At 45.5% G+C, this 13,059-nt stretch overlaps 1 protein-coding gene across 2 annotated transcripts in view; it reads left to right on the top strand.

The window, feature by feature from the left end:
- Window positions 1-13,059, top strand: part of CLIC4 (CLIC family member 4) — a 63,889-nt gene that overhangs the window by 36,786 nt on the left and 14,044 nt on the right. For both annotated transcript variants that reach the window (XR_015729446.1, XM_034413489.3), the window contains exon 3: window positions 9,057-9,182. Coding sequence is in view for 1 of the 2 variants with exons in the window: in XM_034413489.3 (XP_034269380.1) it covers window positions 9,057-9,182 (126 nt within the window). In the remaining variant the exon portion in view is untranslated. The remainder of the gene's footprint in view (window positions 1-9,056; window positions 9,183-13,059) is intronic.

The following is a 13,059-nucleotide window of genomic DNA, read 5'->3' as shown; positions in this document are numbered from 1 at the left end:
CCTGCCTCCATCGCTACCGGATCAGGCAATCCGGTCCGAACCAGGAGCATTTCATCCCTCGGTTTCTTTGGGTTGAATTTTATTTAACTAGGCTCTTGGAATATAAATAGGATTAACAGATGCTGCTTTGAGCTACTTGAAGGATGTGCCATGTACCTCTGCCCCCGTATGCCATAAATTCTTTTCCATTTCACGCATCAAAATGTTGGGAGTTCAGAAGCTGCAAGACTCAGGATATGAAGTTGTCATGCTTGTGGGATGTTTCTTGCTTTGTTTGTTTTTTTTTAACAAGGAGTAGTGGTTGAAAATACTCTCTGCGCTGATCCTCCCTCCTGCCCTCAGCCGCAGCCAGGAATAAAAAACTGCATGAATAAAAACTGGTTTTTGGGTTACTGAGCTCTGTGAGTCTTTGTGGTTTGGAAGTTTTTTTTTTTTTTTTAAACCAATAGGGTCGTGTTGAAAAGCTCCAAACATCCTGAAAAGAAACACCCATTTCATTTCAAGTTTGGGATACAGAAAAATAGTGGGTGGTGTTTTGTTCTAAGTTTGGAGCATGTGGCATGGCCGTTTCCATCAGAGACTTTTGCGCACCCCCTTTACAAAAATCTTGTTTTCTTTTGAAGGAAGATTTGTCCGGAAGACAGCCAGAGGGGTTCAAAAATGCTGAATATTTGACCCGAGGACCAGTGAGTTCTTCTAATCCAGGGGTGTCAAACTCGATTTCATTGAAGGCCGCATCAGGGCTGTGTTTGACCCAGTGGTGAAATCCAATTTTTTTAAAACTACCGGTTCTGTGGGCGTGGCTTGGTGGGCGTGGCAGGGTATACTGCAAAATCCCCATTCCCTCCCCACTCCTGGGGGAAGGATATTGCAAAATCTTCATTCCCACCCTACTCTGGGGCCAGCCAGAGGTGATATTTGCCGGTTCTCCGAACTGCTCAAAATTTCCACTACCAGTTCTCCAGAACCTGTCAGAACCTGCTGGATTTCACCCCTGGTTTGACCGTCACTCCTGTCGAGGGCGCCGGTGCTAACCTGCGCGCTCTGCCAGCAAAAATGGGCTCCCAAGCCAGTGGTGGAATTCAAATTTTTTTTACTACTGATTCTGTGGGTGTGGCTTGGTGGGCGTGGCAGGGGAAGGATACTGCAAAATCTCCATTCCCTCCCCACTCTGGGGCCAGTCAGAGGTGGTATTTGCTGGTTCTCTGAAATACTCAAAATTTCCGTTACCGGTTCTCCAGAACCTGTCAGAACTTGCTGAACTTCAACCCTGTCCCAAGCTCCGTTTTTGGCTGCCACGATCTCTTGCAACCCTCTGCCAGTGAAAACAGAGCTCGGGAGGGCCGCTCCTTTTTCACTGGCAGAAGGTTGCAGGAGGCTGTGGTAGCTGAAAATGGAGCTCGGGAGCCCGTTTTTGCTGGCAGAAGCACTGCGGGGCAGTCCTTTGCTGTTTCCAGGGTGGCCTCATGGGCCAGATCTAAGTACCCCATGGACTGGATCCAGCCCCCGGCCCTTGAGTTTGACCCCTCTGTTCTAGTCCTTCTACACAGAAATCCACTCCGTGTTTCTGTCGGTGTTCCTCATTTCAACTGCACCTTTGGGTGGGTGGGTGAATGCCGCCGGGGGCGCGGGGGGCATGGATTTATGGAGAGGACTCTAGCACTTGCTAATGTGAGTAAGAGTCCCTTCCGGGCAGGGAAGGGTGTTTTTTTTTAAAAAAAAAATTGCCTGGTAATTGAGTGGAGCTTGGCTTTCCAAGTCTGCCAAAATGACACATTAGCATCTTTAGACAGGCTGGTACATATGTCTTCAACTAGTTTGGGCTGGATTCCTGAGCTTAAAGATTACTTCCTGTTTTTGGAAGGCTCTCTGATCCTTTTCCTTGCACATCTTGAGCGAGGTGGGAAGGGTTATCAGCGTGTTTTCCCATTTTTTTTCTCGTAAGCGTTGAGGGAGTGCCCTTGCTGTGCTTGTACATAATTGGTAAAAGTTGGGAATTATGCATAGCCTGAACTTCTTGTATGAGGTTGGAAACCAACGATGACTTTATACCTTGGAATCTGCAACTGGCCCGTTTGCTGTCTGGAGGAGTTCAATTTTAATCCAACAACGAAGCCAAGGTTTAGTTGGAAAAGTGATCCTTGTTTTTCCCTCTTTTTTTTATTGCTTGATACATTTTGTTCCTTTAAAATAAGGAACTATTGGAAAAGAATCTTATCAGTGAACAAGTTCTGGCTGGCCCCGCACCTCCCAGGAGTCCCTATGTGGCCCGTTTTGGATGCAGGTAAGTGCAGGGTGTGCATGGAGGCTCAGAGAGGGCGAAAAACGGGCCTACCTGAAGTTCAGGAAGGCTGGAAACGGGCCCCGGAGGGCCTCCGGACACCGGGGAGGCTGTTTTTGCCCTCCCGGAGACTCGACGAAAGCCTCCAGAGCCAAGGGAGGGCAAAAATGCAACACCCCCCCCCTGCCGTGGTACAGAAGGCCGACTAGGCCACGTCCACCATGGCCATGCCCACCCGGCAACCGGGCAGAGAACTCCTTGCTAAAATGTTTGAAGCCCACCCTTGTCTAGGGGTGTTGCTCATCTCTGTTTCTTAGTTGCTTCCGTGGTCATGTGGCCTGCATGACTATACACCAAGAGGCTCAGAACAATGTTACCTACCCACTGATGTGGTACCTATTTATCTACTCACATTTGCATGCTTTCGAACTGCTAGTTTGCAGGAGCTGGGGCAAGAACAGGAGCTCACCCCATTACGTGTCGCTTGGGTCTCGAAGTGCTAACCTTCCCGTCGACAAGCCCAGCATCTTAACCGCTAGGCCACCACACCCCCCTTTTCTCCCTTTACCTGCTTTCAAAATGACTTTTTTGGCAGCAAGTTAAGAGTTGATTTTTGCCTACTCAAAAGAACGAAATGCAGCGTTCACAATCCGTTTAAGTACACCTTACCATTTTGGATTAAAGTTGTCCATCTCGCCGCTCTCTTAAAAGGATTCTCCTTCAAGCCAAGGGGGAAAGCCACTCCAGTTATTTCCTGTAATTATTGTGGGTGTACACGGCAATGTTGTAATTGAAGCTTCAGCTGCTTCAGGCACGAAAGTGATTCATGTTTTTCAGCGTCTTCTGGAAAAAGGATCCATTGGGATATTCAAACCACCTACAGAGTTTCCAACAGGTTTACAAAGCTGGCTATTGTGTGTGGCGTTGAAGGAGGGAGAGGGATCTGGAAGCACCAAGGCAGGGAATGTTGGCTTTGGGATAAGGTGGAATATGAGTCACCTGCCTTGAATGACATACACATGAGCAGTCTTCCACCCCCTCCAGGTTGTTCACATGTGCATTTTGATGTTCAGTGTTTGCGTTTTTGGGAAATCCCTGCTGTACCTTTTCTTCAGAATGCTTCACAATTATGAGGCATCCAGAATTTCAACATGAGACTCTCCACCACAGATATATGATATTAAAATTGAGACGTTTTAACTCAGATGGCCATTAGTCAGTGAACTTGTCAAGCTTGGGTTAGGCAATCTGAGGATTTCCAGCTGTTTTTCACTCCTACGATTCAACCCCAGCTTGTCAGTCAAGTGGATTTTGAGATTTGTATTATTCATTCATTTATTAATATTTATTGGCCACCCAGCTCCAGTGGATTCCGGGCATAACTCTGAAATCCAGATGAGGGGAAGGCATCAGATATTTTATTTCTAATGAGGCAACTGTGTTTAAATGAAAGAGGGCTGTGTAGTAACACCTACCCATAGTATAATTTATACTTCTTCAATCCACAGAGACCAGGGGTGTCAAACTTGATATGATTGAGGGCCACATCAGGATTGTGTTTGACCTCGGTGGGGGGGAGAGACTAGGGGTGGGTTTCTATCGGTTTGCCCCGGTTCAGGCAAACTGGTAGTGGCGGCTCCACCCACCTGGCCACCCGGACATCATCATGGACACTCTGCGCAAGCGAAGCTCCCAGTTCTGAACCAGTAGTGAAGGCAAGTAGTGAAGAGCCTAGGTGGCGCAGTGGTTAGAGTGCTCTACTGCAGCTACTTCAGCTGACTGCTAGTTCAGCAGATCAGCGGATCAAATCTCACCGGTTCAAGGTTGACTCAGCCTTCCATCCTTCTGAGGTGGGTAAAATGAGGACCCAGATTGTTGGGGGCAATATGCTATCTAGTATACTGTCTTTGGTGTAAGCCACCCAGAGTCCTCGGAGAGTGGGCGGCACAGAAATACAAATAATAAGTAAGTAAGTAAGTAAGTAAGTAAGTAAGTAAGTAAGTAAGTAAGTAAGTAAATAAATAAGGTGGAACCCACTACTGGAGGGAAGTGGCCGTGGCCAGGGTCGGCGTGGCCAGCTCAATGTCACTCGTGTCGGGAGCGCCTGTGGCGGCCCGAGCGCTCTGCCAGAGAAAACTGGCTCCTGAGCTCCATTTTTGGCTGCGACGGCCTCCTGCAACCCTTTGCCAGAAAAAACGAAGCTCTGGGGGGCCGCGTGCAGCCCTCCCGAGCTCCGTTTTCACTGACAGAGGCACCATGGGCCACTCCTTCGCTGTTTCCAGGGTGGCCCTGCGGGCCTTGAGTTTGACACCCCTGACATAGACTAACCCTTTTCAATCTGTTGCCCTTGCATTGAATTGGACTTTGTCTTCTCTTAATCCCCTGTTTGTATGGGTCTTGGGTAAAATCTTGGTGGCGCAGCAGACTAAAGGGCTGTTAAGTAGCACCAGCTGCCTGCAATTACTGCAAGTTCAAATCTCACCAGGCTCAAGGTTGACTCAGCCTTCCATCCTTTCGAGGTAGGTAAAATGAGGACCCGGATTGTGGGGGCAATAAGCTGACTTTGTATAAAAAAAGAACACCGCTTAGGGGGGGCCGAAAGCCCTACTAAGCAGGTATATACAAAAGTATGAAGGCTATTGCTTAATGCATTGTAAGCCGCCCGGAGTCTCTGGAAAAGGGCGGCATATAAATTGAACCAATAAATAAATAAATGATAAATCTGTATGCTCCTCCTTTGCTAGTACAGTTGCTAGCTCGTACAGAGTACAGATTAACAGAGTTGGAAGGGACCTTGTAGGTCATCTAGTCCAAGTCCAACCCTCTGCCCAAGCAGGAGACCCTACACGAGCCACGGTGGCGCAGTGGTTAGAATCCAGTACTGCAGGCTACTTCTGCTGACTGCCAGCTGCAATTTGGCAGTTCGAATCTCACCAGGAGTGGGATTTGGGGGTTCTCCAAACAGCACAGAATCCTAGCTAGAGGTTCTCCAGAACCCCTGCGAACCCCCAGCAGCCCACTCCTGGTTACAGGGTATGTGAATACACGGCTTGTAACTAACACACCCTGGACCTTGAGTGATAGCAGAATCCAAGAAGATGCTAAATCTGGAACTTGCATCTTTAAGGGAAGTGCAGCCTCACCTGAAGTAAGGGGCATACCTGCTTCCCGGATCTGTGAGTTGCCAATCCAGCAGCTCCACTTTGTCAGGATTTAATTTCATTTTATTGCCCCACATCCACCCTACTACTTTGTCTAGACGCTGCCTTATCTGACTTTGCTGACACCGAGTTCTGGTTTCTTTCATCAACGTACTGATGTCACCATCCCCACACCCTAATGGTATCATTCGGGTGTCTCTGTCTAAATGCCAAGCAACAAAGGTGACAGGAGAGGCGTGCAGTAATTCAGTTACTGAACCCGAAACCCGAAGGTGAGAGTAGAATCCCTGGAAACCTGTATTCCCTTCATCTCCCCATGCCAGCCCCAATGCTCACTGCACATTTGCAATCTGGACTGATTGGTGCAAATAAGAATGCCATGGGTGGAAGAAGTAGCTCTACTTGCATCTGTAGCTTGGTATCTGCAGCACACGGCAACGGCACTGAAAGGAGGAGGCATGCACGGCAGAGTCACTTTGCAAATGAAGTCAAGGGTTGCCACAAAGAAGAGGGAGTCAAGCTATTCTCCAAAGCACCTGAAGGCAGGACAAGAAGCAATGGGTGGAAACTAATCAAGGAGAGAAGCAACCTAGAACTAAAGAGAAAATTCGTGGCAGTGAAAACAATTAATCAGTGGAACAACTTGCCTGCAGAAGTTGTGAATGCTCCAACACTTTTTAAGAAGAGATTGGACAACCATTTGTCTGAAATGATATAGGGCTTCCTGCCTGAGCAGGGGGTTGGACTAGAAGACCTCCAAGGTCCCTTCCAACTCTGTTATTCTGTTCTGTTCTGTTCCATTCTGTTCTACTCTACTAATACTATACCAGAGGTTGGCAACCTGTGGCTCTGGAGCCGCATGTGGCTCTTTCATCCCATTGCTGCGGCTCCCTGTCGCCGGTCGGCTCCACAATTCATAGGGCTTTCGGTTAGGACAGGTAAAGGAAAAAGGACACCATGCTAGGAGGAGACTCTGTGGTGAAGGAACTGGACTTCCGGTCAGCTCCAGACTTGAATGGGGGCTTCCAGTTAGGAGCTTTGTGGCTCTTTGAGTGTTTAAGGTTGCCGACCCCTGTACTATACTATACTAATACTAATACTTATACTATTCTATTTATATTTTATATTTAGTCGTGCTTCAAAAGCAAATCCATCCTCTGTCACCCCAAAGGTGCAGAACACTGATCAAAACTACATAACCTGTCTTATTTCTTGTGGCTCAAAGTAACTTCCTCCGTTTCTGCCCTGGTCAAGTCTGTGCTTTCTTTGCTTAAAGCAACATCGAAAAAGGACATTCAAGCACAAGGTTCAAAATCTGAACCCGTTTATTATTATTTTTTTTTTAAAAAAAATCTGCTTCCACTTCCTGACACTTTTAAGAGAAGCCACCTTGTTCTTAGCAATAAGAGCCCATTGTTATCATTCCCATTTTTGTTTTTTAAAAAAAGCCACTAATGCTTCACCCCCAATTTCCTGTAAACAGATGCATTCTCTCAAAACAGCTGGTCTGTTTGTCAGCCTCCTCTGAGAAGGCTGACAAACAGACGTCACTCTTGCAGGGTCCTACTCTTCTCTGCTTAAGAATCTCCCAAACGGGGTTTGGGGTTTGAGAAGCTTGTTTAGGGTAAATGTCTTGTGATAGGAGCAGTGACAGCCTCTGATGTGAGCGTGTGAAGCCAGAGCCCTGTTCCAAGAGGAAGCAGACTTGGAAGACAGGCAGGCATCTGCTTGGAGGGGAAATTTGCTTGCTTTCCCCCCCTGCAGATCTACTTCTTTCACTTTCCGAAGAGATTTATAGCCTACTACACAATCCACCCTTGCCTTATTTGGAAATATTATTTGGAGACCGAAAGGGCTGCACCTATCCGTATTAAAATGAGAGTAAATGCCGAAGCGTGCTATTTCCTTTCTTTGATTTTTATCAAAGAAGGTTAAAGGGGTACTTCTGATTTTCCAGTGTGTGTTTTTTTCCCCCAGTTTTTTTTTAAAAAATACTGAATCTGTTTGGAAGTATTTCATCCCTGAGCTTTTCTCCCACTGCATGCAAAACGGGTGAGGCAGGAATGGTGAACGAGGAATCCTTGGTGCTCTCTGGGATGGGTGGTTTTTCTTGCAGATGTTTCATTACTCAAACTAGGTAACTAGATGTTACCTAGTTCATCGTTCAACAGCATTGATGACGTTTCCTAGTTTGGGTAAGGAAAGGTCTGGAAAAAACACCATCCAGCTCAAAGAGCACCAAGGACCCCCTCATTTCAATCCTGAGCTGCTAATATTCCCCTTTATCAAAATGGTGGAACTTTCTACAAGTCAGAAGTGGTTTTCATATCCCCTCGTTCAATGGAGAATTCAGCATTACTGGAGTTGTATGTGGTGGGTGGCTGGGGCAAAGACCTGGTCAGTTGAAGCTGAGAACCAAAAATGAAATAAATGTGGCATGTATACATCTGAACTAGACTGTATTGTTTCTCTGAGTTGTATAATATATGTGGGTATATGCGTAATTTTGTATTCATTCATTCAGTCAGTCAGTCATGTTTATGTAGTGTATATTGGAGATGATGACTCTTTGAGAGCTGTATGCAACAAAATTTCATTCTAATGTGTGCTGATTAGTGTCGACACCGGTTCGCTGCCCATGCATGCACGGTGCGCACTAGATGTGTGCCACATGCACAGTGTGTGCCAGATGATGTGCAACCAAACATACACTGCACGTGCATGCGCAGTGCACACCAAACACATGCTGTGTGCATGCGCAGTGCGCACCAAACTCACGCTTCACACAGAAAAAACCGTTTGAAGATAAGTAGAACAGTGAGGGGGGACACCACTGTGCCGCACAGTTTAGATTTGTAGAAAGCAGGATTTTCTGACAGCTGATTGTCGAAAATACTGGTTCGGACCAACCGGTAGCTTTTTTTTTTTTTACTACCGATTTGCCGAATCAGTAGATTTTATCACTACCAGTTTGCCCAAACCGATGCAAACCGGTAGGATTTCACCACTGCCTTTAACGTGACAATAAAATTATTCTAAGTCTAAGAATCAGAAGGGGTGGGTGTTGGGCATATGTAAAGAGAATGTATGAATGCAATTTGAATAACCAATTAAAATATAAGCGCACAGAGTTTGTACAGGTAGTCTTCGGCTTGCGACCACAATTGGGCCCAAAATTTCTTTTGTTAAGCAAGACATTTGTTAAGTGAGTTTTGCCCCATTTTACGACCTTCCTTGCCACAGAGGTTAAGTGAATCACTGTAGCTCTTAAGCTACTAACATGGTTGTTAAGTGAATCTGACTCCCCCATTGACTTTGCTCGTCAGAAGGTCGCAAAAGGAGATCCCATGCAACCATCATAAATATGAATCAGTTGCCAGGCATCCAAATTTTGAACATGTGATTACAGGGATGCTAATTGTTGGGGGCCAGCCAGGGGTGGCATTTGGGGGTTCGCTGAACCCCGGCAATCCTTGGCTAGAGGATCGCCCGAACCCCTAAGGAGCCCATCCCTGATCCTTGGGCATGTTACGTTGCAGATGACAATGCGAACTACGATTTGGGGAATTCCTTGAACTGTTTTTCATGTAAACCATGTAACTTCTCTGTCTCAGGAAGCCTGCAGACCTTCAGAACTTGGCTCCAGGGACACACCCGCCTTTCATCACCTTTAATAACGAAGTGAAAACTGATGTGAACAAGATTGAAGAGTTCCTTGAAGAAGTTCTCTGCCCACCCAAGTAGGTATCATTGAGAGGGTTGGGTAGAAGGGAAGGGGGAGTGAGGTTCATGCTGTCATTTTTCGTCATTCCTCTCGCCGGTTCTCAAAAGTGTGGCTTAGCTCACTGAACCCGTAGCTGTTTGCACTGCACGCTCCAGCATAGGTCACCCGCAACTACTTGCAATTTAGCGATCTTTTGAAGTTGCAGTGAAAAAGGTGACTTGCAACTGGTCCTCACACTTACGACCGTTGCAGTATTCCCTACAGTCGCTCGATCAAAATTTTGGCAAGTGGCTCGTCTTTATGAAAAGGGACTTACAACCAGTCCTTGTACTTAAGTACCATCGCTACATAGTTCTATAAAAGAAGTTGGAGGGGTGTTTTTTAACACATTTTTGTTTCTTTGCCTAATTTTTATTTTTTTCCTCTTTTATCACCTATATAGTTCCCTATCTCTCTTTTTTTAATCTTTTTTTCTTTTTGACCACTTGCTTTTTGTTCGTTTTTATCTTTTATCTTTGCTTTATTAAAAAAAAAATGGTGAAATTACATTAAAATACATTAAAATAAAGACAATACAGAAGATGAAAAATAATAGCAGCTGGGCACCATCCATAATTTCTCTTCCTCTGAATACTGGTAGGAAGGTGATTAGTAAAATAAAGGAGATGCGTGATAATTGCTCTCCTCTTAACTGCATGTTATTAGACACCCCCAAGCATGATAAGCCAGTCTCTCAGGATAGAAAAAAAATTGGGGTATCTACTTATCTATAAGAGGAGAAGACACCAGAAATTTACCACTGAAAATACTGTGCCAGCACTGTTCTCATACTGCCAGAACTAGGGATAAAGGCAGAGCTCTTTCTAAGCTTGCTTCTCTTTTGCCAAGACAGTTTTTGTCTCATTATTTTTAAAACTTTTATTTTAAAATTATTTTTTTATTATTTTAAAACTTTAAAAGTCAGGAATATACCTGACTTTTTAGTCAAAAGCCCTGTCCTACACAACACTGTTTCCACACTGTCCTACACAACACTGTTTCCACACCCACACGGGGTGTGACTTTGCCCTGGGTAGATTTGAAATAGTATATTCAGTTCTGGACATCTTGCTTTGAAAGGGATATGGAAAACATCCCTGGCCTGCTCTCGAATTGCCATAGGCCAGGCGGGATGGGAAACCAGCGAAATGGCACAGCAGCCACAGACAGATGCACATTCCACGCTTATTTCTCTCAAGGCTGTACCCCAGGGTTACCTACAGAAGCCGAGGGGAGTGCGAAATTGCTCTGTTGGCGAATGTGATTGATGACATACCCTGGGGGGAGGGGGGAAACAGGGTCATAATTGGAGCATAAATTATGTAGGGTCAGAGTTGGCTTCACTTGGGAACGTGCCGACATGAAGCTCCTAATAAATAACTGGATTTCTTTTGAAGTTTGGCTTGAGACTCATGATTTAATTAGGGCATCCTTTGGAACACTGACAGCTACACTAGAACAGATCCACAGAAGAGATATAAGGGATACTGAGCCCCAAGCCCACCAAATAATCATTAAAAAATCTGGACCTGATTTTATAGAGAACCAGTTTGGTTTAGTGATGAAGGGCACCAGGAGATGGGGAGTTCTGGTCCTCTCTTGACTTTGGGCCAATCACTCTTTCATCTCACCTCACAGAGTTGTTTGGGGGAAAAAGTGGAGGAGGAAGGAATAGTGACTATGTTTGCCACCTTGAGTTATTTACCCGTATTTTTCGGAGTATAAGACACACCGGAGTATAAGATGCAGCTTAGTTTTTGGGAGGCTCTCCTCACAGTCACTCATGCCCTTGTCACCTCACGGTTAGATTATTGCAACACGCTCTACATGGGGCTACCCTTGAAAAGTGTTCAGAGACTACAGTTGGTCCAGAATGCAGCTGCGCGAGCTATAGTGGGTGCACCTAGATACACCCACATTACACCAATTCTCCGTGAGCTGCACTGGCTCCCTATTGGTCTCCGGACACAATTCAAGGTGTTGGTTATTATCTTTAAAGCCCTACATGGCTCAGGGCCAGGGTATCTTCGAGACCGCCTTCTACAGCATAGCTCCCATTGACCGGTAAGATCCCACAGAGTTGGTCTCCTCTGGGTCCCCTCAGCTAAACAATGCCGGCTGGCAGGCCCGCAGGGGAGGGCCTTCTCTGTGGCTGCCCCAGCTCTCTGGAACCAGTTACTTCCTGAGGTCCGGACCACTCCCACCCTATTGGCCTTCCGAAAAGCGGTGAAGACCTGGCTTTTCTGGCAGGCCTGGGACCGTTGATCTCGCTGTTGTGATCTTGTGAGATCTGGCCATGAATGGTGTGCATGAGTTTTAATATTTTAATTTTAAATGTTTTTATAATGGTTTTTTAAATGCATTGTAAGCCACCCTGAGTCTCCGGAGAAAGACGGCATATAAATTGAACTAATAATAAATTGAACTAATAAATAAATAAGGAAAATAGGGAAAAAAATCTGCCTACCTATTCATCTGGCTAGCGTCCTTAGTCTGGTCATCTTCAGCACATTAGTTTGCTAGTTTTTTATCCGCTGCTTCGGGATAAAAAACAGCTTCTAAGGCACAGCTGGGAGGAAACAGCAATGAGAAAAGCAGGTAAATCATTGGGGGGGGGAATCGCTTCACTCAGCTAGCACCTAGTTAGGGCTGAAAAAAAGCTTCTAAAGAACAGCTGAGAGTTGGGAGATCGCACAGCTGGAGAGTCGAGGGAGCAGGCAAAGCTGGGAAGATCACTCGCTAGGGCCTCGTTAGGGCCTCGTTAGGGCTGAAAAAAAGCTTTGAAAAAGCTACATTCAGAGTATAAGACGCACCCAAATTTTCAGCCTCTTTTAAGAGGGAAAAAGGTGCGTCTTATACTCCAAAAAATACGATAATACATAATAAAGATGGGGTAAAACAGGAAAAAAAATAGTGCTTTAGTTGTTGGTTGCAAGAGGTTGCTGCAGGATCTATTCATTGAAATTCAGAATCCGACAAAGACCGGGGGCTTCAAATTAAAAGAAAGGAGATTCCGACAATATCAGGAAGAATTTCCTGTTGGTAAGAGCTGTGGAACAAAGCAAGCAGAACAATGATTTTCAGACTAGCGTGACACCTGCGAGCTGCTGTTGGGGTTTACTGGGTATTTTAGGGCCTCTGGGACCCAGCGTTTGCACGATCGACCTTCTCTTCCTCCCCTGCCCCCATTTTAATATTGAATAAACTTCATTTCACAATCTTAACTGCCTTCCACCCTTTTAGGCCGTGGCCAAATTTGAGCTGAGTCTGCAAAGAGCAGTTAAAATTCAAGGGACCTAGTAATACAGAATTGGAGTACAGGTAGTCCTCGACTTACGATCACAATTGAGCCCCCAAAATTTATGTTGGCAAGCAAGGCGGTTTTAAGTTAATTTTGCCGACCTACCTTGCCACAATTTTGAGTGAATCACTGCAGTTGTTAAGTTAGGAAATACAACTGTTAAGTGAATCTGGCTTCCCCATTGACTTTGCTTTCAGAAGGTCCCAAAAGGGGCTCACATGACATTACAACCGTCATAAATACCCTGTTTTCCCCCAAATAAGACATTCCCCTGATAATAAGCCCAATCAGACTTTTGAGCGCATGGCAATAAGGCCAAGCGCTTATTTCAGGGTTCAAAAAAAAAATACAAGACAGGGTCTTATTTTCGGGGAAACATGGTATAAGCCAGTTGCCAAGCATTCAAATTTTGATCCTATGACCATGGGGATGCTGCAGCAGTCATAAGTGTGAAAAATGGTCACTTTTTTTCAGGGCTGTTGTAAATTTGAACAGTCACTAAATGAACTGTTGTAAATTGAGTACTACCAGTATGCTGGATATTTCAACCCTA

The sequence above is a fragment of the Pantherophis guttatus genome, chromosome 10 (genome assembly GCF_059756535.1).
Source record: "Pantherophis guttatus breed Tessera chromosome 10, ASM5975653v1, whole genome shotgun sequence".
Taxonomy (NCBI): Eukaryota; Metazoa; Chordata; class Lepidosauria; order Squamata; family Colubridae; genus Pantherophis; species Pantherophis guttatus.
The sequence above is the reverse complement of the archived record's forward strand: the minus strand, read 5'-3'. Positions and strand labels throughout refer to the sequence as shown.